The 25,136-nt window shown below is 39.3% G+C and overlaps 2 protein-coding genes across 4 annotated transcripts in view; one reads left to right on the forward strand and one right to left on the reverse strand.

The window, feature by feature from the left end:
* The first annotated feature begins 453 nt into the window (after positions 1–453).
* On the forward strand, positions 454–2,439 carry LOC146752879 (liver-expressed antimicrobial peptide 2-like). The gene is made up of 3 exons (XM_085531211.1): positions 454–604; positions 1,008–1,144; positions 2,088–2,439. The coding sequence occupies exons 1-3, from the start codon at positions 548–550 to the stop codon at positions 2,122–2,124; spliced, it is 231 nt and encodes a 76-aa protein (XP_085387337.1). The 5' UTR covers positions 454–547; the 3' UTR covers positions 2,125–2,439.
* A 480-nt stretch (positions 2,440–2,919) lies between these two features.
* LOC146752880 (AF4/FMR2 family member 4-like) overlaps positions 2,920–25,136 on the reverse strand; it is a 36,991-nt gene continuing 14,774 nt past the window's right edge. For 2 of the 3 annotated variants that reach the window (XM_085531207.1, XM_085531209.1), the window contains 17 exons: positions 23,803–23,839; positions 22,034–22,082; positions 20,701–20,721; positions 20,094–20,148; positions 19,046–19,083; positions 18,544–18,706; positions 17,095–18,030; positions 16,326–16,414; positions 14,998–15,235; positions 13,024–13,121; positions 12,388–12,451; positions 12,103–12,239; positions 11,629–11,700; positions 10,427–10,520; positions 9,869–9,912; positions 8,810–9,030; positions 2,920–8,234 (listed from right to left, as the gene is read on the reverse strand). In XM_085531207.1, the coding sequence (XP_085387333.1) occupies positions 8,116–8,234; positions 8,810–9,030; positions 9,869–9,912; positions 10,427–10,520; positions 11,629–11,700; positions 12,103–12,239; positions 12,388–12,451; positions 13,024–13,121; positions 14,998–15,235; positions 16,326–16,414; positions 17,095–18,030; positions 18,544–18,706; positions 19,046–19,083; positions 20,094–20,148; positions 20,701–20,721; positions 22,034–22,082; positions 23,803–23,839 (2,475 nt within the window). In that variant the 3' untranslated portion in view covers positions 2,920–8,115. The remainder of the gene's footprint in view (positions 8,235–8,809; positions 9,031–9,868; positions 9,913–10,426; positions 10,521–11,628; positions 11,701–12,102; positions 12,240–12,387; positions 12,452–13,023; positions 13,122–14,997; positions 15,236–16,325; positions 16,415–17,094; positions 18,031–18,543; positions 18,707–19,045; positions 19,084–20,093; positions 20,149–20,700; positions 20,722–22,033; positions 22,083–23,802; positions 23,840–25,136) is intronic. The other variant, XM_085531208.1, reaches the window with a different exon arrangement.

Raw genomic sequence — 25,136 nt, forward strand, 5'->3', positions numbered from 1 at the left:
TTTGCTTGTGATTCTTTCACACACCAAGAATGAGAAGCAGAGTCGAAAGTTTGATTCTCTGCTCAAAATACTCTCAGGAGAGCAGTATTTACCTCCCAGCTGGCAAACTCAGAGCTGTGCATGCTGTGAATGTCACAGAAGTCAAATAAGGTTATGGCTTTTTGATCTTCACCATGAGACTGTTGGCCACCCACACTTTTACTTGCAGGCACACAAGGGAGTTCTGGTAACATGCTAGATAGGTGTTAAAGAAAGAACAGTTGGCAAATCTGGTAAGCTGACCAGACAAAGTACAAGTGGAAGGAGAGTAAATCATTAGCTAGATAGATAGGCCTTGAACCAGATCGCTTCAGTAGATGCTAACTTTGTAATTCCCTCTTGCTCCTAAATGAACTTTGTTCCTGTAATGACTGACAGCTGATGCAACGATAAGAGAATGAAGCCTATAAAAATCTGGCTGTAGCTTGGGAAGTTCTATTCGGGGCTCTTCCAACCTCCTCCACCCACAGCTGCTCCTACAGTTGAAGTGGCAGCTCATCCTGTGAAGATGCACTGTTGGAAAAGCATGGCATTCCTTTTATTCTTCTCACTGCTGCTCAGTCAGGTAAGCACAGATTACTGTTTGAAGTGCTAGTTCAGACGTCAGACAGCAAAGACGTGCATGAACGAGAGGAACTGGCAGGAGTCAGCAGTGTGGGTAGAGCTCTTTTGGGGGACTCAGCATCCCAAAGAAGCAGAGTGTCTGCCTAGTGAAGATGGGTCACTTGCTCAGTTACTTTTCAGAGTAATTGTGCCTTCCCTCCCAAAGTAACTAAAATGCTGATTTTTAATAACTATTTCTTTAGGACTCGGATACAAACAATTATGCTTTAAGAGAGCAATGTCTGAAAACAAGGAAGATTTAAAGTCCTTCACTTAGTAATGCTTAAGATGATTGACCCGAGCATCAAAATGACCCTCTGCCCACTGCTGCTGCATGTTGCTGACAGTTGGCTGCTCTGTTCCAGGCACACTCTGCTTCCCTGCACCAACCACAGCCCCTCCAGAGACAGAAGCGGATGACACCTTTCTGGAGAGGAGTCTCACTGAGACCCGTTGGAGCCTCATGTAGGGATAACAGTGAATGCATTACAATGCTATGCAGGTACTAACCCTAATCAACATCATGGCTTGGAGACGTTTGATACTGTGTTATGTGGAGGAAGTTCCTACTTCTTCTCAATCAATTAAGATATGAGATTAACTCTGTGCATAAAAGAAAAAGATGCCAGGAATAAGGATGGAGCAATAGATTGAGACCTCTTCTGTTGGCAGTACAAACAGAACAGAGTCCAAGTGCCCTTGATGACAGGCCTGAGCCATTGCAGTGCAACCCCAGAAAAGTCATCTTAGAAAGAGAAAAAAGAACACAGAGTTAGAGACTGAATTTAGGTACTGAGGCCTTAAAAATTAATCCTTAAGGCCAAAATAATTCACTTTAAAGCATATATTAATTAAAAGGGACTAGTTCAGCTCTCATTTTGAAGAGAGCTAAAATACTAAAGCAAAAATTCCTCAGTTGCCATGCACACGAAGTATGAGTAAATTGTCCAAATCCATATAAAAAGTGATGTTGAAGTTACTTGGTGACTGAAAGCTGATTTTGTGGCACCTACTGTACTGCCAGAAAGCAAATGGAAGAAGAGCAGAACATATACATCATCTAGATGCAAATGCTACAGGAAATGGTAGTCAGGCTCCTCTTTTGCATGCATTTGAAATGCTTCTTGTGGTTCTACCAACTAGTATGGATGAACTGTAACAGCAGCTACAGGAAGATAAATAGACAGAAAGGTGTCTCTTATGGGTAACTTGTACGCCACTATCTGACTACTGGGTCAGACCTGGGTAAGCTGTTCTTTGCAGTTACCATGAGAAGCAAAGAATGTAAAACGAATAAAGTCAAACTGAATTAAGCCAGCGAGATAACAGCAGCACCGCTGCAATGGCTGAGTAAGATGAGCACCGCTAGGGCTGGATAGACTTGTGTAAGCCCTACATGGCCGCCAGTCTGAGCTGTCAGTGCCTGATGATGTTTTGTCCTCCAGGAAGAACCGCTGCTTCCTTAGAACTGCCTCCGAGTGACCTGCCTCTAAGAACACCCACTGCTGTTACTGCTGCCACGGCTCAGCTCTACTTGTGACGTATTTATTGACCACTCAGAAGCTACGACAGCAAATCAGCAACAAGTACATTCGACTTTCCTGCCACAGGAACTGGTAAAAGGACTTCAAAAAGATGGAGAGCATTCGCTCACCGGGGTTGTACCTCTGCAGCACGCACTGAGGATGGCCAAGCTCAATAAAAGGACTCTGCATCTCATGTTTGTTTTGTTTGTAATTGTTCATATATATATATTTATTTTAAGGTGCGTATTAAAAGTTTATATTCCGCAAACTACCTGGGTTTCCCCTTGCATCCTGTGACCACAGTGTCTGCTGACGGCACATCAGGCACTTCAAGCAGAAGTGCTTATTTCACAGTGGACTTTAGACATTTATCGTTCAACCTGGCAAGTGTGTAAAGTTGATCACGCTTCTGTCTCATTTCAGTCTCAATAGCTGAACTCTTAGCCGGACTTCAAATAAAAGCCTGTTAGAAGAGAGAGCAAACAAACTGATAATAATAGTGCTAGCAGATTCAATATACTAAATATATCTGGTGATAACTGGAAGAAGTATTTACTTTTAAATTATTTCTAATCAAAATTGCCTACGTCCCAAGCTGACCTCCCCGTCTGAATAATCCCATTATTTCAACATACCTCACATACTGGACGGTATCTTCCCTTGTTATGCAGAGTGCTGGGGTCAAAAAAGAAACCTCTGCTTAAAAATACAGCAGCAGGGAGCACGCAGCCCTTTCAACAGACAGGACCACTTTGAAGTTTAATACAGAAAATCTATTTGATATTTATTAAACTTAGTTTCTCCAGTTACAGTTTTGCATTGTACAAAGCATTTTAATGACACAGTAGTTAAAAAGATCTTTACAAATTGAAATGTGATACCCTTTTCTCCAAATATTTTAATTGCCATAAATTTGTTTAAAAATACACATTAAACGCATGTTTCAGACACTAAACTTTCTATAATCTCAATACCACAAAATACATAGAATATACTATACAGATGTGGAAAAAATCTAGTTAGTATATAATACTTTGCTCACCATTAACAGCTTTATTACGTGAAATGCACATACTGACTTAGAAATCCTAATTTGAGCCCCAAAGTACCCTTTGAAATTTCAAATGTATTGCAACAAATAAAATCACAGTTGGTGTGTTTCTTTAGGTTTTGGTTGAAGACGGACGCCTAAATATTCCCATAGAAACAAAACGTAACACATGGACTTGTCATGTACAAAGTGTGAAACAGAGACATCCCATTAGTTACTAGCAGTACCTTTCTGTATGATTCACAAGGGCTTCATTTATAAGAGACAGGTGAAAAGTTACCTTCCCTCACCCACAAACCCTCCCCCCAAAAAACCCTTCTTCATCAAATAATAATTTCAATTAAGATAAAGGATTTTTAATAAATATATAAGCACTTTATCCTCCATATACAAAATTTCTTAAAACAATTTAAAAGGGGGACCAGATACAAATGTCAGGAACTGTGCTTGCAAAAGTCACGCCTGGTCCTTAGAGTTGAGTTTTCAGATGTGTAACATCAATGCAGCCGAAAAGAAGCGCTGCAGAAGTACTGTGCACCCAACAGCACCGATTCCCCGGGCTGCATATAAAAACCAAGTCGGGGAACACTGCATTCCAATTTGCCCGTATCAGCTCCAATAGCAAACGCAGAGAGGTATGACAGGAGTAGGTACGTTTCCATTAAGTTTCCAGATGAAATTAAAACTTTTACATAAAGATGGCCTATATAAACCCTAACGCTGTAACACAGCGTTTCAAATTGTTCAGTATAGTGTATTCGATTGAAACTCAGCTGAGATCGGCAGAGAGCAAAGAACTAATGCTGTCGATAGCTGATCTAGCAACGACCAGAGCTCGTATTGAGAGAAAAATGTACTTATTACATCGCTAAGCCCTCCCTCCCTGCCTCCCCCCACCCCCAATACCGCTGCTTTCAAATGGCATCGTGGCATCAGAAACCAATTCCTTGAAAAGTAATGGAGTTTGACATACATCACGATTCCCTGATTGATTGATTGCTTTTAGGTAACTTTCACACTGTGGAGATTTGCCTCCTGGAACAGCTCTGTATTTGTCTGAGTTGGCCACCAAAAGCTTTGGCTAGTCTTCACACTTCAAGATATCCAGCATTAACATACAGGTTTCCATAACACTGTTTCATTAGATGGAATAATTTAAACCCTGACCAAAATTTTTGTCAGAAATCTAGAAATTTGGAAGTTGCTTACTCCCCAATGGGTAATTCAAACTTGACTTGCTCAGGCCCTTAACATAAACGCTGCGGTGACAGTAAATATCTGTTAGGTAACTGAAATATTAAATACAGCAAAGGTAGTCTCTTTTTCCAATAGTTTCCCATTCTGGAAAACTACATCATTATCTGCCTACGGCTTTATTTTACTTGCCCCGGGCAAGCACATCATTCCCATAAAGTACTGACTCTGTATGTTGGGGCCATTCATAAATACATTTCAGGGCTTTTTTTTTTCTTCTTCTTTTCCTTTGTTATCACAGCATTCAAGCCTCAGCAATCTAAAGGAATATACATTGCACTCCTGTATAATATGCAAGATTTATCACCAGTAAGATGGTGACTCAGCACTCAATAAATAATATATCAATATAGTCAGTTGCACCATAATCTAAAAACAAGTATAACATATACTTTGGACAGACTGATTTCATATATATATACATATATGTTAAAAGACACATACAATACAAATTGCATACTGCCATCAAAAGCCAAGAAGAGCCATTCACACGCTCTACTTTATGGCTAATAGTTTCAAATCAAAATAAAAGTATCGGGCTGTTTTACTCTGGTGTCCTGAAGATTTGTTTATAAGTATAAATGGTTGCACCTTACCATCTAGGAACCTGCAAGTTTCACAGCAAATCCAAATAATAGTGATATCTGAGCAAGCCTAGTCTGATTAAGCCATTTTTAAGATTCACCAACTGGGACCACGTTCGGTAAGGGAATTAAGATCTCAGTGTTGATATGTGCTTAAGATCCAATCGTCTAGGGAATCGTTGAGGAAGCTGGGAGTGAGGGATCCCCTCCTCAGCCACCAGCGCAGCCTGCCTTAGTGCTGACGCTGTCTGCATTTCCACTGCTGTTGTGTAGAGGTTAACAAAAGGACAGAGTTGGACTGTTAGTCTGCATCGTGGCACCGGGATGGAAGCATATTCAGTATTTGCATTTTTTTAATTGCTATGAAATCTGACAAAGTACACAACTTCTGTCTTAGAAACAATGGTAAAGCCCAAATCAGATATGCTTTTGGAAGCGTGAAATTAAGTGTCTCTGATTGAAATAGCCACAGATGAGTAAGGCATTTTTCAAATAACAAGACCACTGTGTATCTCCCATACAGACAGAAAACCTGGGCAGCACTCCAGGGAATGTTTCCCTGTGACGGATTCTGTCAGCCATTCCAGGTCCACATTTTAACACAATGTAAGAAGTCTTTCAGTTACCCAAAGACCCACTGACCTGGGGACAAGCAAAACATTTTTGTAAGAGACAACTGCGTGTAACACTAAAAGGTATTTGTGGGACTCTAAGGAAATAAAAAGAGAAAATAAATTCCCAGAGATGAGACCATTCCTGCTTACAGTCATGGTCACGGTGCACAAAGGAGCAAGCTGGAAGCAGCCGCACCGGCCGGTGCAGCACTACACAAAAAAAAACAACTATGAATGCAACTCCTACAAACGTATTTTTTATATAGCGTCAAAAGAGTGCTAGGCACTTTAGAGTATTAAAGGAAAAATTAGTTGACAGTGTCCTATTAACCAGGATGCAGAGTCTGAGGGTACAGAGTTTTGTCTCTAACAGCAAACACGAAAAGAATGCAATCTTGCACAGTGATTTAATAAAAAGGATGCTCCAACCAACAGACCTGATCAGTGATTCAGCTCTAACAGGAAAAGTCACAGGTCCGCTAACCAAACACATGTTGGTTCGTATGTAGCAAAGCTCTTCTGGAAGTACAAAACACGCTGGAACACAAAGGAAGCTCTACGAATATGCAGCTACCTTTTAGTAGGTTACTCATTTCAAAACTTCTAAACTCTTAAAGCCCATAGGACATACTGCAGTACTAAGTAGCGTAGAATTCTATTCCTTCTTTCGAGGTTGCCATGATTTTGGCACTTAACCATGATGACACAAAACTTTAGTGCAATATTTTTTCCTGAACGTGCACGTTCATCTCTGGTACAGAACTAAGGGTTAAATGGGAGATAAAACAAAGCAGCATTCCACAATCGCACTCTAAAGTATTCAGAGCTTGACTCTTTAGAAGACCACTGCAATGAGAAGTCAGTTTGCATGACAGACACTGGTACTTTTGAAAAAGAAATGGAATTTTACCCAAGTACTGCAGAAGACCACTGCATACAGTACACCTGGTCCTGCTGTAAAACATCTTGTAAACAGTTCATAAAATCTTCATCTAAAAGTAAGGCATAAGGCACACCAGACATGTTAGGGGCACTAAGCAATACTGAAAGCAGTAGCATTTTAAACCTTTGACTCAGACAAGCACCTCATGTGGAAAGGTACTTTGGTTTTGAGAGCAGTCGACTGCAACTCCATAAACTGTTTCTGTTACACCAACTCGCTTCCCTCTCAAATGAATATTCTGCTCCATCAAATGCATCAAACACGAATGGGACCTTCATTAACATGGGGTAAATACAAGTTTTAAATCCATTCTGCATCAAAACGATTAGACAACTTCCCTGTAATAGCAGGTGTGCTCCCCCACCCCACAATGGCTGTTGCACTGTTATGCTGTAGTGTCCATTAACCACCAGACATTTTTTCAGGCAGAAAAAAAAATGGACCTCCGTCTCTACTTAAGATTCCTGATTTTCCAGTCAATGAGAAAGTTGCAAATGGCAGTTCTGGTAGGAATTTAACTACTGTTGGTTTTTTTCACCACAAAACTGCTGATTTTGCAAGTGTCAAAAAATGACAAACAAAATGCGTTTTAAATGAAGAGAGATTAAAAAAAAAGCACAAGATTGTCCATTTCAGAAACCTTTCCTATATGCCTTTCCTATCAGACCGAAGTTCATCCCTACACCATTACTCTGATATTACATTCAAATTGTTTCATGATTTGCTATAGTGTTAACCAATGGTTTGAAACTGCCTTGAAAGCAACCCAAGTCAGAACCAGCTAAATTTTTTGTCCATATAAATTTCTTTAAAATTCATTTAAATGAAGTATTTTAATACGTAGAAGAATATCTGGAATTTTTTCTATTTAGTACAAATTCTGCAATAATAAAACTCTAGCTGTCATTTATTAGTTGATCATAGGCATTAGGCATGAAAAGTATGGTGTTTCTACACGTTAGAACCTATCAATCCTAATTCCTTTTACAGGTTCTACCACCACAAGACATTACAGAGTAACAAAGCTCACAGAGTACTTAAATAAAGTGTCTATGTTTAATTTTTCCTAAGTACTTGGAAGGGTAAAATTTAGGGAAGAAACAGCTAAAAACTACCCAAAAACTGGGCTTTTCAAAATTAAAATTAAAAAAATTAAAATAAATAGGATTTAAACCGACTATTTACGTATTGTGACGGGAATTCCAATGACTGATCCATCCATGATAGATTAGCCAAGCTACACCTTTATATGTCGCAAATTTAAAAATATTTAAATAACTTAAAAAGGGAATACTGAAGGAGTTCATTAACAAGATCGTTTTGGGTTAAAACACAAAACACAAATCAAGATGGGAGACATGTGAAAGCATTCTTTGTTTTTAGTGTCAACTAAGCAATGTGTTATGGCAGTCTTCCTTATTGACATGACACAGTGTTGTGGAGATAAATCAGAGGCAGCAAGAAAAATGTGTTCAATTTTCCATTCCTTCAGTTCGAAGTATCACTTGGCATCCAGGCGCAACCAGTGTAGTCCCTGACAGGTGTAACGCACTAGGTCTGTCATGATGCTCGAGTTAAAAACCAGAGGGCCCATAGCTTTATCCAGTTCGGCAAAGAACTCTAAAACAACAGAAACACAAATTAGGCACAGTCGTTCTCATTGGCTGCCGTAAGTGAAATATTGCTCTCCCTAAAAGAACACCACCTCAGCACAAACATTGCAGATCAAGGCAAAAGAAATGAAAGACGGCTGAAGATGGCAGAAGAAAGAGAAAGAGATCCTTTCTAAGCCCATTTCTTTACTGTTTTGCAGAAGGTAAGCATAATTACACTGTGGCCTAACTGTTACAAAGCATTCTTGGCCTTCTCCCTCGAATGTGTATATTCACTCCAGGATTTCAGAAAAGGAAATGCACCAAGTTCTACTTCCTAAAGAGAAAAACTTGCAGGAAATGCAAGACTTATTTATTTATTTTAAGCATAGCTGGTAGGAAATGTTAGATCTCCAACACCACCTGACAACCAGGACAGCCAGCCCAGAGCATCGCTGTCACCAAAGGAATTACTTTCCATCTTTCTTTTACAAAGGACCCAATTATTTATCATTATGCACTGTTAACTCCAAAATTGAAAACCTGTTAGAATTTAACACAATGTATACATCTTAGGTTACAACTTGCTTTGCCTACCCTTACCTTTCTGTTCTTTAGACAGCTGTTCAGCTTGGTCCCAAATTTCAGTGGCATAGAGGAAGTTGGATGTAACTTGGACGTAGCTGGCTGCCATCTGATGGATCCTCTGGGGGATCGTCACCGAAGACCCACTCCCTGAAGGGTTGGCTGCCCCAGAGGAGTAATTTCCTGAATTCCCTGGAGACAGCTTTGGAGAGACTGGAGACGGCATACCAACAGGCTTGCTGCTTATCCAAAGGAAAACATTACATTGTAAAACACGCACACAGATATGTCAGGTGTGTCATGCAAATGTCTTCCTACAGCTCAGAACATGGGATGCTAAGGCACTCCTACTTCACACACTGAGAACTCAGGACTGGCCCTAAAACAAGTGAGCTTTTGAAAACCTCTCATGTTCCTCCAGCTCCTGTATTTTAGCCTCACAGCCAAATCAACATGCAGCATCTTTCAATCAAATCTGTTGTTTAAATAAATTGAACCTCACATAGTAATAATGAAAAAATTAAAGCAAGGCAATTATACTGCTGTTGTATTTTCAAATAACATGATGCATATCTGAAATGCCCTCCTAAAATTCTGGTTTTTGTTTTGTTTTGATAGAGTAATCTATAAAAAGTCTGTTGTCAGGTTTCAAGAACAGAAGTAAACTGCTGTACCATGGAAGAGCTTACTGTGAAAGCACTTGTAGCCATCTGGGCTACAAGTGCATCACTGCAGCACTAATAAAGCTATTGTTTTGAGAGCAAAAGCATTACATAAAACAACAAACCACTGAGACAAGTGACCTGTGTGTTAAGGACACACTGAGAAGTTTTTTGTTCATTCCTCCCAACAAGGAGTTGCCTGAGAATATCTCTGTACAGCACATTTCTCAACCTCTTATCAGAACACTTACCTGAACAAAGGGATCAAAATCTAGACCTTAGAACAATTAGAAATTAGAACAAAAACAACAGAAGCTCAAGAAAGTAAAAGCTGCTCTTTGAGCACCTCAAACTCACAGTTTATGTGGAGAATGAGCTATAAACATAGAAATACAGGTAAACTTTTACTACCTACCTTCCCATACCAGGTGACGGTGCTTGAGAATTATTATAGGAATTCTGTTGGGAAAAAGTAAACGTATGTTTATACCTCAGCTAATTATATTTTATCTGGTTGTTTAATTGCTCATTTCTGAACATGAGTTCTCATGGCTTTTCTTTTAAGCATATAATAATATCAAAATATCCTAAATAATATCAAAGTACTTTCAAAATTGGGAAAAGCATCCATTTCACTGATGACTAAGACACAAATCAGCAAAGTTTTAACTTTGTTATATCAACAACAAAATTAAAATTCTCTTTGAAGCCAACTAAATTTACTAAAAGCTGCACCAAAATATTAATAGGAAGCTATCATTAGGACCAATGGGTTGATGACATCATAGTCATGCTGTATCCTCCCAGCTTTAAACTGCTCAGCTTGAATGTACTTTCAAGGTCCATTCCTAAATTAGGGCATACTGGAAGTTCACGTGCAGCAATCTGAACACCAGGCAGAGGAATTTTAAGTAATGTAGAGCTTCAATTTGATTAGTTTTTTAATATTTGAAGAAAATATATATCCAATTACCTTCAGATGTTCAGTCAGAGTTTTAGAATATTTCAATGCACTTTCCTTTTTCAGTTTGAAAAGCCTTAGGTATAGTAGAGATTGGCACCGAAGACTAACCAAAGACAGAACAACAAAACATTTCCAGTTAAAGTCAAGCTTATCACAACATACCAAAAGTCAAAAATGGAGTACCCATGTTTTTAAAAGCTTTTCTCTCCCAACACTAAACAGCCAACTGTCAAACTGTAACTAGACAAAGTCCCACACCACCTTTACTTCTCAAGAAAGTAAAGAACAGTTTTGTGCCTTAAGCTGAAACTAGGTTGCAGTGACTTTACTGATACAGCCTTCACTTTTTTCTCATGTCAGGACACACTGAATCTGGTGCATGCTGCTATAGTCCTCCCTCCCTTTTCCACCTGACACAGTCAGCTTTGTTCAACTGCTTGCTGCAGCCATTTAATTAGTCCAGAAGGCAAATGACAATTCTTAACAGCCATTTCAAGTTTTGCCATATCACTGTGTGAACACACAGCAAAGACCCCAAACCCTCCTTCTGCTACTCCTCCCAAATCCAATAGATAGTTTCCTTTCCAAGAAAGTTTCAAAACAGAACTGGAAATTCATTCAAATGAGTAAAGCAGTGTGCTCTGATTATGTTATTTTACTAAAATTAAAGCCAAGACCAGACAACAGTTTGCTTGTTAATGTAATCTCAAAGTTTCCCGAAGCATTTAGGTCACAGCCCAACATCAGCTGACCGTGCAACCAACTCAACAGTAGTCTGTTATTTTGGAACACTATAATTTACAAAGAGAGCAAATGAAGAGCTCAGTTCATCAACAGTAACTTTATCAAAACACTAAGGATAATGAAATTCACAAAGGCACCTCTATCATTTTTAGCCATATTAACAATTCCATTGCATGCGACAAGTTACCAATGACATCACGTTCTAAAATAAAAGCAGTAACTGACAGAACATTATGGAAGTCAAAGTTGAAGTCAGTCAGTCATTTTCTTAATAGCTGAAAGACTTTGCTGTTGTTAACAAGCCCTTACAGTAATCGATCTATAGCATCAATGGTACTGAACAGTCAAACAGAAAACTCCTATTTGGTTCAAAACACCTGAAAACTCAGTGTAAGACAGCATTTCACAGACTGAAATCTGTGTGTGTAATTAATCAGTGTGTAATATAAAGTTCAGGATACACGTACCAAAGCACTGCTAGCCTTTTGTCTGCAGCCGTAGCATCTGGTGCCAAGTAATTCTTCAGTTTCATAGTGTACCTATAAACAAATCACCAACAAGAAAACTATCAAGTAAATGAAACATTATACAATCATTTATCAGCCACCAAGTTCTTATGAAATTCAACTTTCAACTCCTTCACTGTTTCAGGTCTTTCCCTCAGACCCTAAACAGAACGTGGCTAGGCAATAATTGGAATAGTTCTGCTCTGCACATGTCACAAATTGTTAAGACATCACAAACTTTGGAATAAAGGATCTCAGCCCTCAAGAATACACTTGAAGCTTCAGTAACTGGAACAAAGTGGCTAGTGATCCGTTCTTAGTGCAGAGCAAGGGACTCCAAAAGTTAGTGGCAGAACATGAGTAAAATGCAGAAGCTTTGATTTCCAGCCCTCTTCCCCAACCATCTGAGTTCTGTGTGTGCTTTACAGCGCTTACTTGATTAATTCCACAGTTTCTGAATACATAGTGAACGGGGACTTGGATTCCTGAGCATTTTTCTCCAATGCATTCCCACACTCAATGAATGACACCACTGCATCTAGGTAGTACACAGCCTTCTCAAACCTGTCAGACTGAGAAGATTGGATAAAAAAAAATAAGGAAAATATTGAGAGGAAATACCAGAAAGTTCTAGTACAGACAGGCAGCAACACAGCACAAGCAGTAAACAAACTCCAGCATAATGTGCAAATACTGGATAAACATTGTAGATTTGCTTACCAATGCATCTGCATTATGTTTTAACTTCTTTGCTTGCTGTAAATAATGATCAGCTGAGTAAGTCCTACAATAGAAGACACATTTAAGGAGTCAGACCACCTACTCTGTACTTCCTTTTATGACAAAAGTTTGTTAATGTTACAGCTTTCACTTCATCCCCCTCTAACTCAAGTTACAATAACAGGAGGTACTGCATCACAATCCCATTTGGGTTCAAAAAATGAAGGCTCCTCTTTGCTACCAAAGACAACAACTGCTCACCATGGGCAAAGCAGACTCTGTTAAAAGAGAACAGGCAGCAGTGATATCCTGAAAGTGTGTGATGGATACATCAACACTTAAAAACAGGACAACCCTGGACTGTTTAGATCTACTGTTTGGTCCATCCACGCTCTGCAGGAACACACAGGGCAGACTAGAGTTTCTCCTCAAGGAGTGCACCATCTGCCAAATATTTGGTGCACAAAGCAGGCAGAGAAGCACGTTGCTGCAGAACAGCATGCAGATCTCCAGAGCATGAACTAGTATTCAGCATCTTTTGTGAAGCAAACAGGACAACCCTTCTCCACAGAAGAGCTCACTGTGCTGCAAGATTAGCACCCCCAAAAAGGGAAAGGCACCCTCTGCTTTTCTTACCTGTCATCAAAAACAAGTTTTGCTCTTCTGGACTTTGAGCTCTCTGTAGATGGAGCAGAAACAGGAGGGCAGTTCGATGAATTGTTCAGAATCTTCTCCTGAAAGGAAAATGGTCACCGAATCATGTCAAGACTTTTTTTTTATTTTTATATTCTCAAAGACAAAGAGGAATTTACTGTACACATTTTTCCCATGATTTCACACTCTGTAAGCAGTAAGTTCAGTTTAGTAGCTGCTTTAGCTGCCATTCACCATACAATAACACAGTTTCCCTGAGGCTTTCATCTCATGCTGGCACAGGGGATGACACAGAGGCTATAATTAAGCTGAGCCCTACTACACTAGGAGATCTCCCTTATTGCTAAATCATGATTTTCCACTCTGAACAAAGAGGCTATATATACTTCTATGACTTCTCATGTCTTTCAACAATAAACTACTGAATGTCTCTGGGTAGAAAAGATTAGTATTTCAGAAACACCAACTTCAAGGAGAAATAACAGCTGTCTTCACAACATGCTGCCCTTGCTCCCCTTAATTTTACATGGCTCAATGTGACACTTCAGGCTAAAGAAGGGACATCAAAACATCTTGTGAATTCTAAGTGAATCTCTTCTCACTAGATCAACAGCATAAGGCAATTTCCCAGCTTCAGTGTGCTTTCAGTTCTTTGGAGTCATCGTGACCGAAGGCCAATTACACAGAGTATTTAATAACCTGCCTTTATCAGATCCTTGCTAATTAGAAGGATCTCAAAGTTGCGAGGCACTGCACTTGCACAGCAATGCCCTAACTACCAGTGTAACATAAAACACCACCAAAACATGCAGGGAAATGCAGCATTTCCAAAGTATGAAAAGAAAAACATCAAACAAGTTAACAGCTGGTTTAGGGACAGTTCTATGCTGATGAATAAGGAAAGGCCAGAGCAGCAGTCTATGATGCAAATCTGCTATCTACAGGCTTCCTGTAAGTGCAGACACCGATGCACACAACCTTCCCAGGTTTCTAAAATTTCACAGTAATGGCATGTAAATTAATCCAGCAGGTCTCCCAGTTTAAATATTGCATGGACTCCACCCTAATGACTAAGCTACTTTCTGCCACTGCCGATGGCAATTTGCTGCTTCACTCCTCCCCAAATCAATTACCCTTCCTGAACACTTCAGAGCAATCAAGGAGAAATGGTACATTTGGAATCCCAAAGATAAAGGTGAAATCCCTCCAACTTGAACATATTACACTCAAATCTGGTTATACAACAGAAATTACTCTATGAAGATACCCAGATGTGCTCACAAGTTTACTCCTGTCCAGTAATACACATTTATATACTAATGAAAAAGCACATTACATATCATGACCTTACACTATCATCATCTTATAATGTTTTTGAAACCCTTCAACTACATATGTTCTTAATCTAAGTTGCTTAAAAAACACTTTCTGCATCACCTTTTCCACAGTGTTTTCTCTACTCTAACCACAGAGAGCTCTGTACCATCCTGATCTGGAATCATATGAACCTTTCTAGAATCCTAGGGTGAAAAATGAGAGCCACAGCTTTGTATCTCAGCACTGTGCACGGACCCAGCTCCTGTTCTCCTTAAAACGAGGACAAGATCTGTACTTGCTCCAGCGACATAAGAGTAACCTCATTATTCATTCAGTGTGAGCAGATCTGTAGTGATATTTCTCATTAACAAATTAAACAGCAAATACGCAGCATCTGTCATCAAAAGATGACTAAATGCACTTTAGTAATTAACATAAATATTTGGTAGGAATAAACATTAGCATTCGACAATCTCTCCTAAGTTATTTTCCAATTTAGAGTCTAAGCACCACGGTACGAAACAAGGCAAATCTGAAACTAATTACATTTCAACAACTGCAAATTATTTAGATGACACTGCACGTCAAAATGCAAAGCCAAGAAATAAGTTCAAGGCATTCACAGAACAAGCCCTTTACCTTTGTTTCTTTAGCACTGCCAGAACCTTTTCCCTCTATCTTCCTCTGTTTAGAAGATGAGCAGCTTTTACTGCCACTGCTGCTGTCCTTACTAACATTGCTGCTGGACTTCAAGGATGATGACGGACTGGCTGTCCTCTTCCGGGACCCGTGCTCTTGTTTGGAATCCTTCTGAAGGACTGGGGCAGCAGGAGATGGCAGTAAATCCTTCTCTTTAACAGCACTTGGTTTTAAAGACCTGGGCAAAATGAATACATTCAGTTTTGTTTTTTACTTTTCAAAATAGAAATAAAACAAAAATCCAGCATCACTTCTTTTTTTCTCTCCACACCCTTCCCCCATTTAAGCCTTTTCCCTCTCCTTTCCCACCCCCCAAAAAAAAATAATAAAACAAGATTTTTAATGTTAAACATAGCAAGACAGATTCAGAGGAAGCAAATTATCACCACAGTAACTAAACGTTACGAAGCCTGATTAAACTAGTTTTCATCACTTTATCTGTTCTGACCTGAAAACGCAGAAGGCAAGTTCTAACCATAAAACCACATCCCTCAACAGTTCTTAAAAACACCCTAAACACTTGTAATGTTAGAAATGAATGCCAGCATTAGCGCCAGTCTGTCTATTGCAGACAAGTCAGCCTAACAGCTCAGAAAAAAGATGGCCCAGATAACTGTTCTCCAGACGCCATTGGCCTTTTGGTACAGTCTTACCTTGGCTGCTGAGGATTCCAGTTGCTAATTCTGGCATCCCTTTTCACAGAGAACAGTACACAAAATAACTATTTACATGAAGTTTTTGAAAAACCATCTTGTTGCATTTAACCAAGTGCCCTTCAGAAAATCACACCAGCAACAAAACAAAATATCAGTACTAAAGGAAAAAAAACATGACAGACGAGCATCCATTTTTTCTACATTTCTTAACAGAAACAAAGAAGGCATTTAACTCAGAAAGACTTCTAGCATCTGTAGCCAGAAGCTGCAGCTTCTCACACATCAGTAATTCAACAAATATTCGCTGTAGAGAATTTTTTTTCCATGATATAATTATATCAGCTGTCTGTTGTTTGATCTGAAAAAGGTGAACCCTTCATAGTAGGGTTTACCTAGTCAATATTTTCAGTTATGGATATGAATTTCCACCAACAACTAATGGAAACTTCAAACTGAAGAATCAGAAACCATGAAATATTACCCACTGATTAGTAAGGAGACATTTTGTTGTGGAGGAAGGAGAAGAAGGTAAGGGAGAGATGGATACAGGCATGAGTCTTCTCCTTGATCACTCTGAGCCTTCAGTGCTGAAAAGACAGGCAAGATACTCACTCCCTACTGCTAGAAGTCTTGTGTCCTGATGGAGCTTTTTCTTCCAGTTTTGTTTTCTTGCTTTCACTGGCTCTGTTTTCATCCTCATTCTGAATACAGCAAACAAGAAACACATCCAGATAAATGTCTACATTTACAACTTCACGAAGACAGTAATTTTTCACATTTAACGGATTTAATTCAGTGGGCGTCTTGCAGCGTACAGAATAATACCTGTACAGGCTACAGAAACATCCCCTGAAGCAACTACCTTGTATCATATATTTGAAAAGTGGCAGTCTCAAGTTGTTCATTTTATAACACGCATATCACTATGAAATAACAAAAATCTGCCAAAGGCTTTGGTACGAAATCAGATTTTATGCTGGGGAGTCAAACACAGGTGTCTTATGAATGCCAGGAACTGTAAAACCCATGGAGTCTGTAAGAGATGTTGAAGACCAGATTTTTATATAAACCTAATCCTAAAGTTGAAGAGTTTAAGAGGATACACAATCTGTGCTACCTCCAGGAATGCAAGCTACAGTGCTAACACATCTAAAGGTACAACCCTCTGCCTTTCATGAATGAAAACTCCAATATTCCCTATTACAACGGCACAGGAAGGATCAATTTATTCTACATAGAATAGGTAGGCAAAGTAATCTCCTAAATTACTGAGCCACTGCAGTGAGGTATGACATTGGTTACTGGGCCATATGCTTAACCCCTTTAGCAAGATACTAAAAGGCTAAGATAACAGGCAAGATTTTATTTACGATACTGTTACCTGTTTATGTTTCCTTTTGCCTTTTGTGGAACTCTTATCAGAAGGCTGCTTCTGAGATTCTCTTGCATGCTTCTCTGGCACATTTTTCTTTTCCACTTTGGGCACATCAGCATCCTTGTAAGGCTTCCCTGGTATTCTTGATAAGAGGCTCAGGTATCCATTTTGTGAAGGTACCAACTTCACAATAAGTGGGTACCTTTCATCAGGATCGCTGAGTGGTGAAAGAAGCTCTTTCTCTTCCATAGGAGAGAACATTCTTTGCCGAAAAAAGCTGTCATCCTCCTCCATGGAAGATTTAACAGGAGTCCTATTGCTCTCGGAGTATTTGGGTGTTTGTGATGAAGGAGGCAGGCTTTCATTTTCATCTGAATCAGAGGATGAGGTATCTGTTTCTATGAATTCCCTGGATTTCTGGGCAGATTTGCTTGAAGCCTTGTATTTCTTTTTCTCTGTTGTAGGCCGAGGGGAAGATTTGGGCTCTTTCTTTATATTAGGTTTTCTGGAACCTTTAGTGGCTGCCTTATGCCTGTTTGAAGGTATGTTTGTTGCCATGTCTACTGGGGTTTCACTTTCTATTTTAAGACCTCCTCTAGGCTCTTCAACAGATGTCTTTTCTGCTTTCTTGGGCTGCTTTTTACCCACGGTCCTCCTCTGTGTTGAGCTGTCACTCTGGGCAGGTGATTTCTGCCTGCCACGACTGCTCTCTGAGCCCTTTTGGGTGGGTTTGGAATCTCGCCCTGGTGTTGAAGAAATCGAGTCCTTGGATCCGCTTTGATCAGCGTACCCACTTCCTGTTCCCTGATCCCGTCCCTCTTTTTTGTAGCCTTGTGAGGATGGGATGTTGCTGTCCACAGAAGAAGCTGGTGACACTTTATGTGAATTAACTTTGTTCAACCAGTTATCCAGTTGCCACTTGTTTATTGGCGGTGGCTCCGGCTAAAAACAAATTTCAATAAAGCACTGTTAGATACAGTGTTTCACGTGGCTTCCATCTTTTCTGCAGCCCTACTGTGCTGCAAGCCAAAGCAAGCGGTGCACTCGAGCATCTGAGGTCAGTAACTAATGAAAAATGCATATAACTACAGATAGCAGGTCTGCTTTTTCCTTCAATCAGAAGAACTGCAGTCCACAGGAAGCACTTGCTGCCATGGCATTCCAGACTAAAAGCTACTGGTCTTTAAGCTACTGTTCCCATGTCTTCTGCACTCCAACAGATAACTATGGTAAAAATCACCTCAAATAGCAAATGTGTGCTTATAGAAAATATAGTTATCATGTCAAATTACAGGTACTTTAGCAAAAGAATATGTGGAAATATGTGGAAATAATTCTACACTTGACAAGTTTTTGTTTAAAAAAAAAAAGAGACCGAGAACATGTTCATTTTTTTCTGCTTTTAAAACTCAGGATTAATGCCTGATGACAGCCCAAATGCGTGACAAATCCTACCTCAGGGGATGCACTCTGTGATGGTTCATTAGCTTCACTATCACTGGAACTGCTTTCACTTTCAGAGTCAGATCCTGAACTGCTTTCAGACCCACTGTGGCTGCTTGAGTCATCCCTTGAATTATCTGCTCCTTCACTGTTATGTTGTGAAGGTTCAGAACTACTGAAAACAAAAAGGAAGAAAAATAAACAAACATTACTCAGTGCAAAGGCATCCTGGAAGTTCTTCCATTAGGAAGAATAAAATGTAATATTTTAACTAACATTTGCTAAAGAGTTCAACTGAGCACAATTCACCTTGTTCCCCTCCTCCCTTCACAATGTTGTCAGTATAATATTTGCAGAGTATGTGTTGGCCACTGATTAAACTCTAATCACCTTCTGGTCTAATCAAAGACAAACAACTAACACTGATTTTAGAAACGAGATCAAGCCAGAAGCGCTGACTGGACCAAACATCACTACCATTGGATTGCAGCATAGAAAGTAAAGGAATGCCTACCTTCCAGGTGTGCTCCTTGGAACTGTTTTATCACAGTCCTGCAATTAAGAAGAAGAGCATGAGGCTTCTAGAAGCATATGCAATTACATTGCAAAGTATTGATATCAAGTCTTAAAGATTCTAAATACTTAGCCTGAAGAGTGCTCTAATTCAGAAATACAGAGGTTTAAATTTGCCTGCCTTTGGCTTGTACAAAAGGAAAAATAAATCACAGTTCTTTTATCCAAGCTTTTACCACAAACGTGTCATCTCAGAACCCTCCATATTCTGACAGTAGTTCTGAGATTTCCTATTTTCTCCACTCCCCCATGCCATGTTTTAGAACCAGATGATACAAATTTTTACTGTGCTATTCCAGAAATGTTCTATGTCCCAGTAATTAAACAACTAAATGCACCATCTTCAAGTTTTCCATGTGAAAAAATAACAAACAGCGGAACTGAGAACAGCAAAAAAAGCAGCATGGACTTCTGCTGGGTAGCACAGACTCAAGAGGTATGTTTAATTCAGCAGGCTGAACACCATCTCTGGCTGGAGATGCACAGAGTTAATATTGCCAAGGAGCAAAAGATACGATAAAAATAAAGGAGCTGCTAGACTTATAGTTACAGAAACAACCTGGGAGTAAAAGACACACACAGCAGCTCTTATCCCGAACAGTTGCTGCATGGACATCTGTGTGCCATGCACTCTTTAGCCAGCACAGAACATGAGGGGCTCTCCCTTAGGTGGCAGCCCATTGTGTGTGTTAGGAAACTGACTCTGTTTCCATTCCACATTTAGAGAAAGCCCATTTGAAATCATCAAAGCATGAGTCCCTAGGTAAAAAAAAAAGTACTGTTCTCACAAAACCAGATCATTTTCCTCACATTTGCATTTTAGAGTACCTGAAGTTTGTTTGAAAACTTGCTAATTGTTTTTCGTAGCTCAATTGTAAATTCTCCTTCAGCTGTTCAGTTTGCTGTTGGACTACTGAACATTGCTGATGTAACAAACCATCAATACACTTGGTTTATTCTACTGAATCTTTGGTATCTTGTGAACATACCTGCTCTCCATCGCTGTCTTCGCTACTGCTAAGTTTTAAGTCATCTTTCAACATACTAAGTAAGTAAAAGGGAGAAAGTGAGACAAGTTTTTCCATGTAATTTAATTACATTCAAAGCACTCTTCTATATTCCAACAAGTTACTGTTTATGCTACAGAGCTGGGTGTGTGGGTGAAATCCACAAGTTACCATTTAAAACATTTAATGTCTAAGAATGGCAAGTTAAGTCATTCTTTAAAGAAAACTACGGGCTGTAGTGCTTTGATTCCTTTGTTCGTTCTTTAAAGTTTAGAAAGGAATTCTGACACGTTTTACTAATGCAGGTGGAGCTAAAACATCTGCGTTCAACCTCTTACACACCACGGACAAGAATACTGTTTCCCATTGAATTAAGAAATGTGATTGCTTCATGTCTAGTGGCAAAATCCCAACTGTTCGACATCATAAATTTTCTACTATTCTTCAAAGGTATAATTGCTCCTATTTAGGGTAGTCATACATACACATACTATTTCATGACACTGAAAGTACAGGAACACAAAGAAAACATAGTGGGGCATTTGTGCTTATTTAAAAACACCTTCGTTACAAAAATAAAACGTCTTACTCTGTCTGGTTCGATTCACATCTGGAGAAAGAAGATAAGAAAGGATTAGAATACTTCCCAATTTCACAGTACAGCTGTTCTACTTATAATCTGAAAAGAAACAGCAACCTCGAGAATCTACTTAGACATCTATTTTCAGCTGCTACCCTTATCAAAAGATGCATTTATCTCACTTTTTAACGCTTTCTTAACAGAGCACAATCGCTTTATCGGAAATTCTATTGACACAGCAAACATCTCCTCACCCCTCTTCCCATGCACCTCACTTTAACTAATGTGAAGTGCTAACTCCAGTTCTTGCATCTTCCTACACCCTCCCATTCTGGAACCAGCACAGCCCTTTCATAGAGGACTACACTGCTATAACAAAAGAAAAGCCAAATGATGAACTCCTACTGCTACCACTTATTGAAGTGGCTGTGTATAAACATCTGAAACCTCATGTTTTAAGGAACTGACATAGTCTATAATAAATAAATAAATGAACAAGCCACTCTTCAATTATTTCCCATTTCTTTCTCACAGATGATTTGTTTTTTAATCTTATTAATACTAAAAATGTAAACAGAAAAACTAAACTTCATTTCGTAACTGCATCACAGCAAATACTAACTTAGAATACCTTCAGAATCTGCAGTTGCTTTCAGTAAACATTCCATCAGGTGGAATGGGCATTTTTTGTTTGGAAATTGTATTTAAACAGAATGTAATCAATTTTCAGGTATGAATAGGGCAGAAGACAGTTAGATTCTTCCTGCTGCTTTTTTATTTTTTCTTTCTGATGTCTGATTAATGAAGCATAATGTTAGGTCTGTGTACGCAAGTAATAAAAATGCCTGTCAGTCACTTAAGAGAATGAGTAACTACTCGTACAAACTTAACTAGATCTCAAACTTAATTTACTGTCTCCTCTAATAACAGAACAGTTCCTCATCCTATTTGTGCAACTGCAACAAGCTGCTTCCAGCTGACAGCTTAGCAATGCACGTTTAGTAAATCCTGTCCCATCCTGCCCATTCTCACACACTGATACACTTCCAGCTCACCAGCCAATTCCTAGGGCCAAACTCCTGCTCAGTATCCTACAGCTGAGAAGAAAGCAGGGGGATGGAAGGAAGGCACAGCGCACCTGTTACACCGGTGTGCCATTATTTGCCCTACTGTTCCTGAAAATAGGTTGAAATCAACTATTTTTTCCCTCTCCTGTCAGTTAAGTGTAAAGCATGGCAAAGAGTGTGCAAGAACTGACACATTCTGGTAAAGAAACAGCTACTTCCAGAATCTTTTAAAAGTTGACTGTTACGTGAGAAATGTTTTCTCAACTGCTACTTACGATTTGGATTGATGGCCATTGGATGTTTTTGATGAAGGATTATATCGTTCTAGAAGGAAAAAGAAATAACGCTGTACTCTTTTGAACACAGACAGCAAAACAGTCACTGCAAAGTGGACAGAACTAAACAGGCTTAGCCAAACAAACTCAAGAATGGCGGAGTGAACAGGAGAAAGAGGGACCAGCTGACGTCAGGTGCAGCCTCTCACACATTGACCAAGTGAGAGAGGAGCAGAGACAGACTGCCAAGAGAAGCAATGACCTTAATCAAGAAAATCTAGAAGGCTTTTTTAAATCGTTGCTGTCTAAACCAACACACACTTAATATGTTTCTGAAGGTGTGAAAAACTTCTGCTTCTATCAAGGTAGGATACAAGTGACAATCCTGAAGTAAAAGAGGATAGGTCTAGCTTAGATATTAGGAAGAAATTCTTTAGTCAGAGTGTGGGGAAGCCCTGGCACTGCTGCCAGAGAGCTGTGGGTGCTCCATCCCTGAAGCCAGGCTGGGTGGGACCTGGGCAGCTTGGTCTGGGGGGAAGCTTGGAACTGGATGGCATCTAAGGGACCTTAGAGCCCAAACCCTCCCATGAAAATTATTCTATTACCCTCTACATGCTGAGGAGATCAATTAAATCAAGTTTTTAATCTGTTTCAGCATTCCTACGCAGCTTTTTAGTGAATGAAAAGTCTTTAAATCCAAAAAGCAAACTCATAAACCAAACCCTACAGTTAGAACACTGTGATATAATCTGCTTTTTGGTTTGTCTTCTTTTTCCTTCCCTGTTCTTTAGTTCTAGTAAATTACTAAACATAGCACAACAGAAACAATATCTGAGGTTGTTGGAAGTGTCACAGAAAACTGAAAATGGAGCTGAGAAATGGTTCTGTGTTTTTATCTATTTGGCCTCCCTGATGACATACCTAAAGATCAGCTGTTTCCAGAATGTAACCTATTGGCTAGCCTTATGGAATTAAGTTTTAATTTGTTTCCTTAATTCCCCACTGTATTAGGAGTTTAGATTAAGCTGCTTGTGAATACCTAAGAATAAACCATTCCGCTTTTACTATTTAATCTGTTTAATCACTTTGACAGGGACTGGTAAGACTGTTGGAAGGCAACAGCACAAATCTAATTCATTTTTGCCAGATATGTTACCTGGTTAAATGCTTCATTTCAGTAATATTCAAAATGAAGACACAGTCAAATAGGAATAAAAGGTGCATTTGTCTAGACTTTGGAAATACATTCTGGGATAATACACTCAAGAATATTAACAATTCTTGAGCAGTTCTCTTCAATTTTCATATCCATAATGCGAAAGTGGACAAGAAAAAGGAAGAAAATGCATTGTGCTTTTTCTATTAAAATATGAACTTCGTTGCTTTCCAGCATACCCAGGGGTTTTCTCTGTGGGTGTTTTCACACTCAGCTATTTTCAATCATATCAACCAAGGAAGCCTATTTTTCGAGAATTAAAAAAATAACAACAATTTAAAGAAACAATTTTATTTTTTTCCCCTTTTCTAGAAGTTATGAGTGAGTTACACAACAGTTATTAACTTTCCAGTTCTCAGCAAGAAGCCACAAATAAAATCAAGTGTTTATTTCATAAGTCTTGAGAAAATACGGACAATTTTTACGTGCAACCCATTCCATTACCAGCCTGGAGAGGTCTCATGATCTAATGGCCTGACTTCTTAAGGGGTACTAAGAATACTCAGTTGTAACAAAAACACTGCACATAGGAAAGGAAGTTTAATGTACTTACTCTGTTCTCCAGTGCCAAAACTGGACTGTTGAGACTCCTAAGGGAACAAAAGATCACAGGAGTTTTTTCAAAGGGAATTTTAACATCTCAAAAATCATGCCATAATCAAGCTATTGTTCTGACTTTAAAGGATGGCACATATCCTTTAAAAAACAACAACAAAACAAAACCAACACCTACTCCCAAAGAAAACCAACATGCTAAAAACAAAACCCAGTGGTAACAACCAAACAGAAACAGGGAGCCCTTTCCTGGGCCCAAGCTGCCTTCCCCAGCAGTGACAGAGCAGCGAGTACATGGGAAGAGCATCCTTAGCTCATCTGTCCCACTGACCCATCTGTCCCTGCTTGCTTGCTTGGAAGATGGGCCACGTGCAGTTGTCATACACAGTACCTGAATCTCCAGAAACTGTGCAACTTCTGCAAACCCTATCTTCCCTTTCTCACCTTCATCCAAATCCTCATGTAACTGAGCAACCTGGCTGTATAAAAGCCAACAGACAGTGATAAATACCTGCCTCGATATACAGTGGATTTGCTGTCTATGAAACTAGCCTTGAAAGACAGAGCCTCGCCAATTCTAGCACTGGTAAGATCTCTGTATTCCTGTTCCAGAAAACCCAATTCTGCCTCCTGAAACACAGTACGTTATCAAACACTTGAAATGTTAAAAAATAAATAAATAAACAAATAATCAGAGAGTATTGTGTTACTGAAAACCTACTTCTAAGCTAGTGTGCCATTTTAAAATAGGACCTTCCTGACCTCCTTTTAAAATGAGGACAACTGCTGACCTTATGCATAAAAACAGAGAATGTTTGAGTCAATTCACCAAGCTGATAGATGTACTCTGTGACAGTGAATTGCAGGGGTTTGGGGCACAGCTGTGCAGCAGTCTTCACAAACAGCCAGCTCAGTGACGTGATGCAATTTATAAATGCAGTTTCCAATTGTAACTTCATAAACACACAAAAGCTCTACCTGGCAAGGCATACTTACATATATCTGACTTCCTTTAACATTTTTATTTCAAAAGTGGCAGCAGTTGAAATCATGACTTGAATGAGTATTGTCAGTGGAATGGAGAAAGAGTGCAATTTTCTCAAAAACAAAACCTCTTAGGGAACTTTAAGATGTTCCCAATGCCCTTCATCTTTACTGACTGAAAGAAGAGACATTAAAATCAACCTATGGTTAAACTGCAAAGTCAAGATCAAGTTGCAGAAGTCTTCTTACTTCAACAGAGAGCAAAAGCCGTACTCTCTTCAGAATACAAACTGATTCTTATCTTTCACACAGGTTCAATGAGTACAAGCATGATTCCTCAGTTTCCTT

The sequence above is a fragment of the Coturnix japonica genome, unplaced genomic scaffold (genome assembly GCF_054131305.1).
Source record: "Coturnix japonica strain WE unplaced genomic scaffold, WE-NBRP24 Scf040, whole genome shotgun sequence".
Lineage (NCBI taxonomy): Eukaryota > Metazoa > Chordata > Aves > Galliformes > Phasianidae > Coturnix > Coturnix japonica.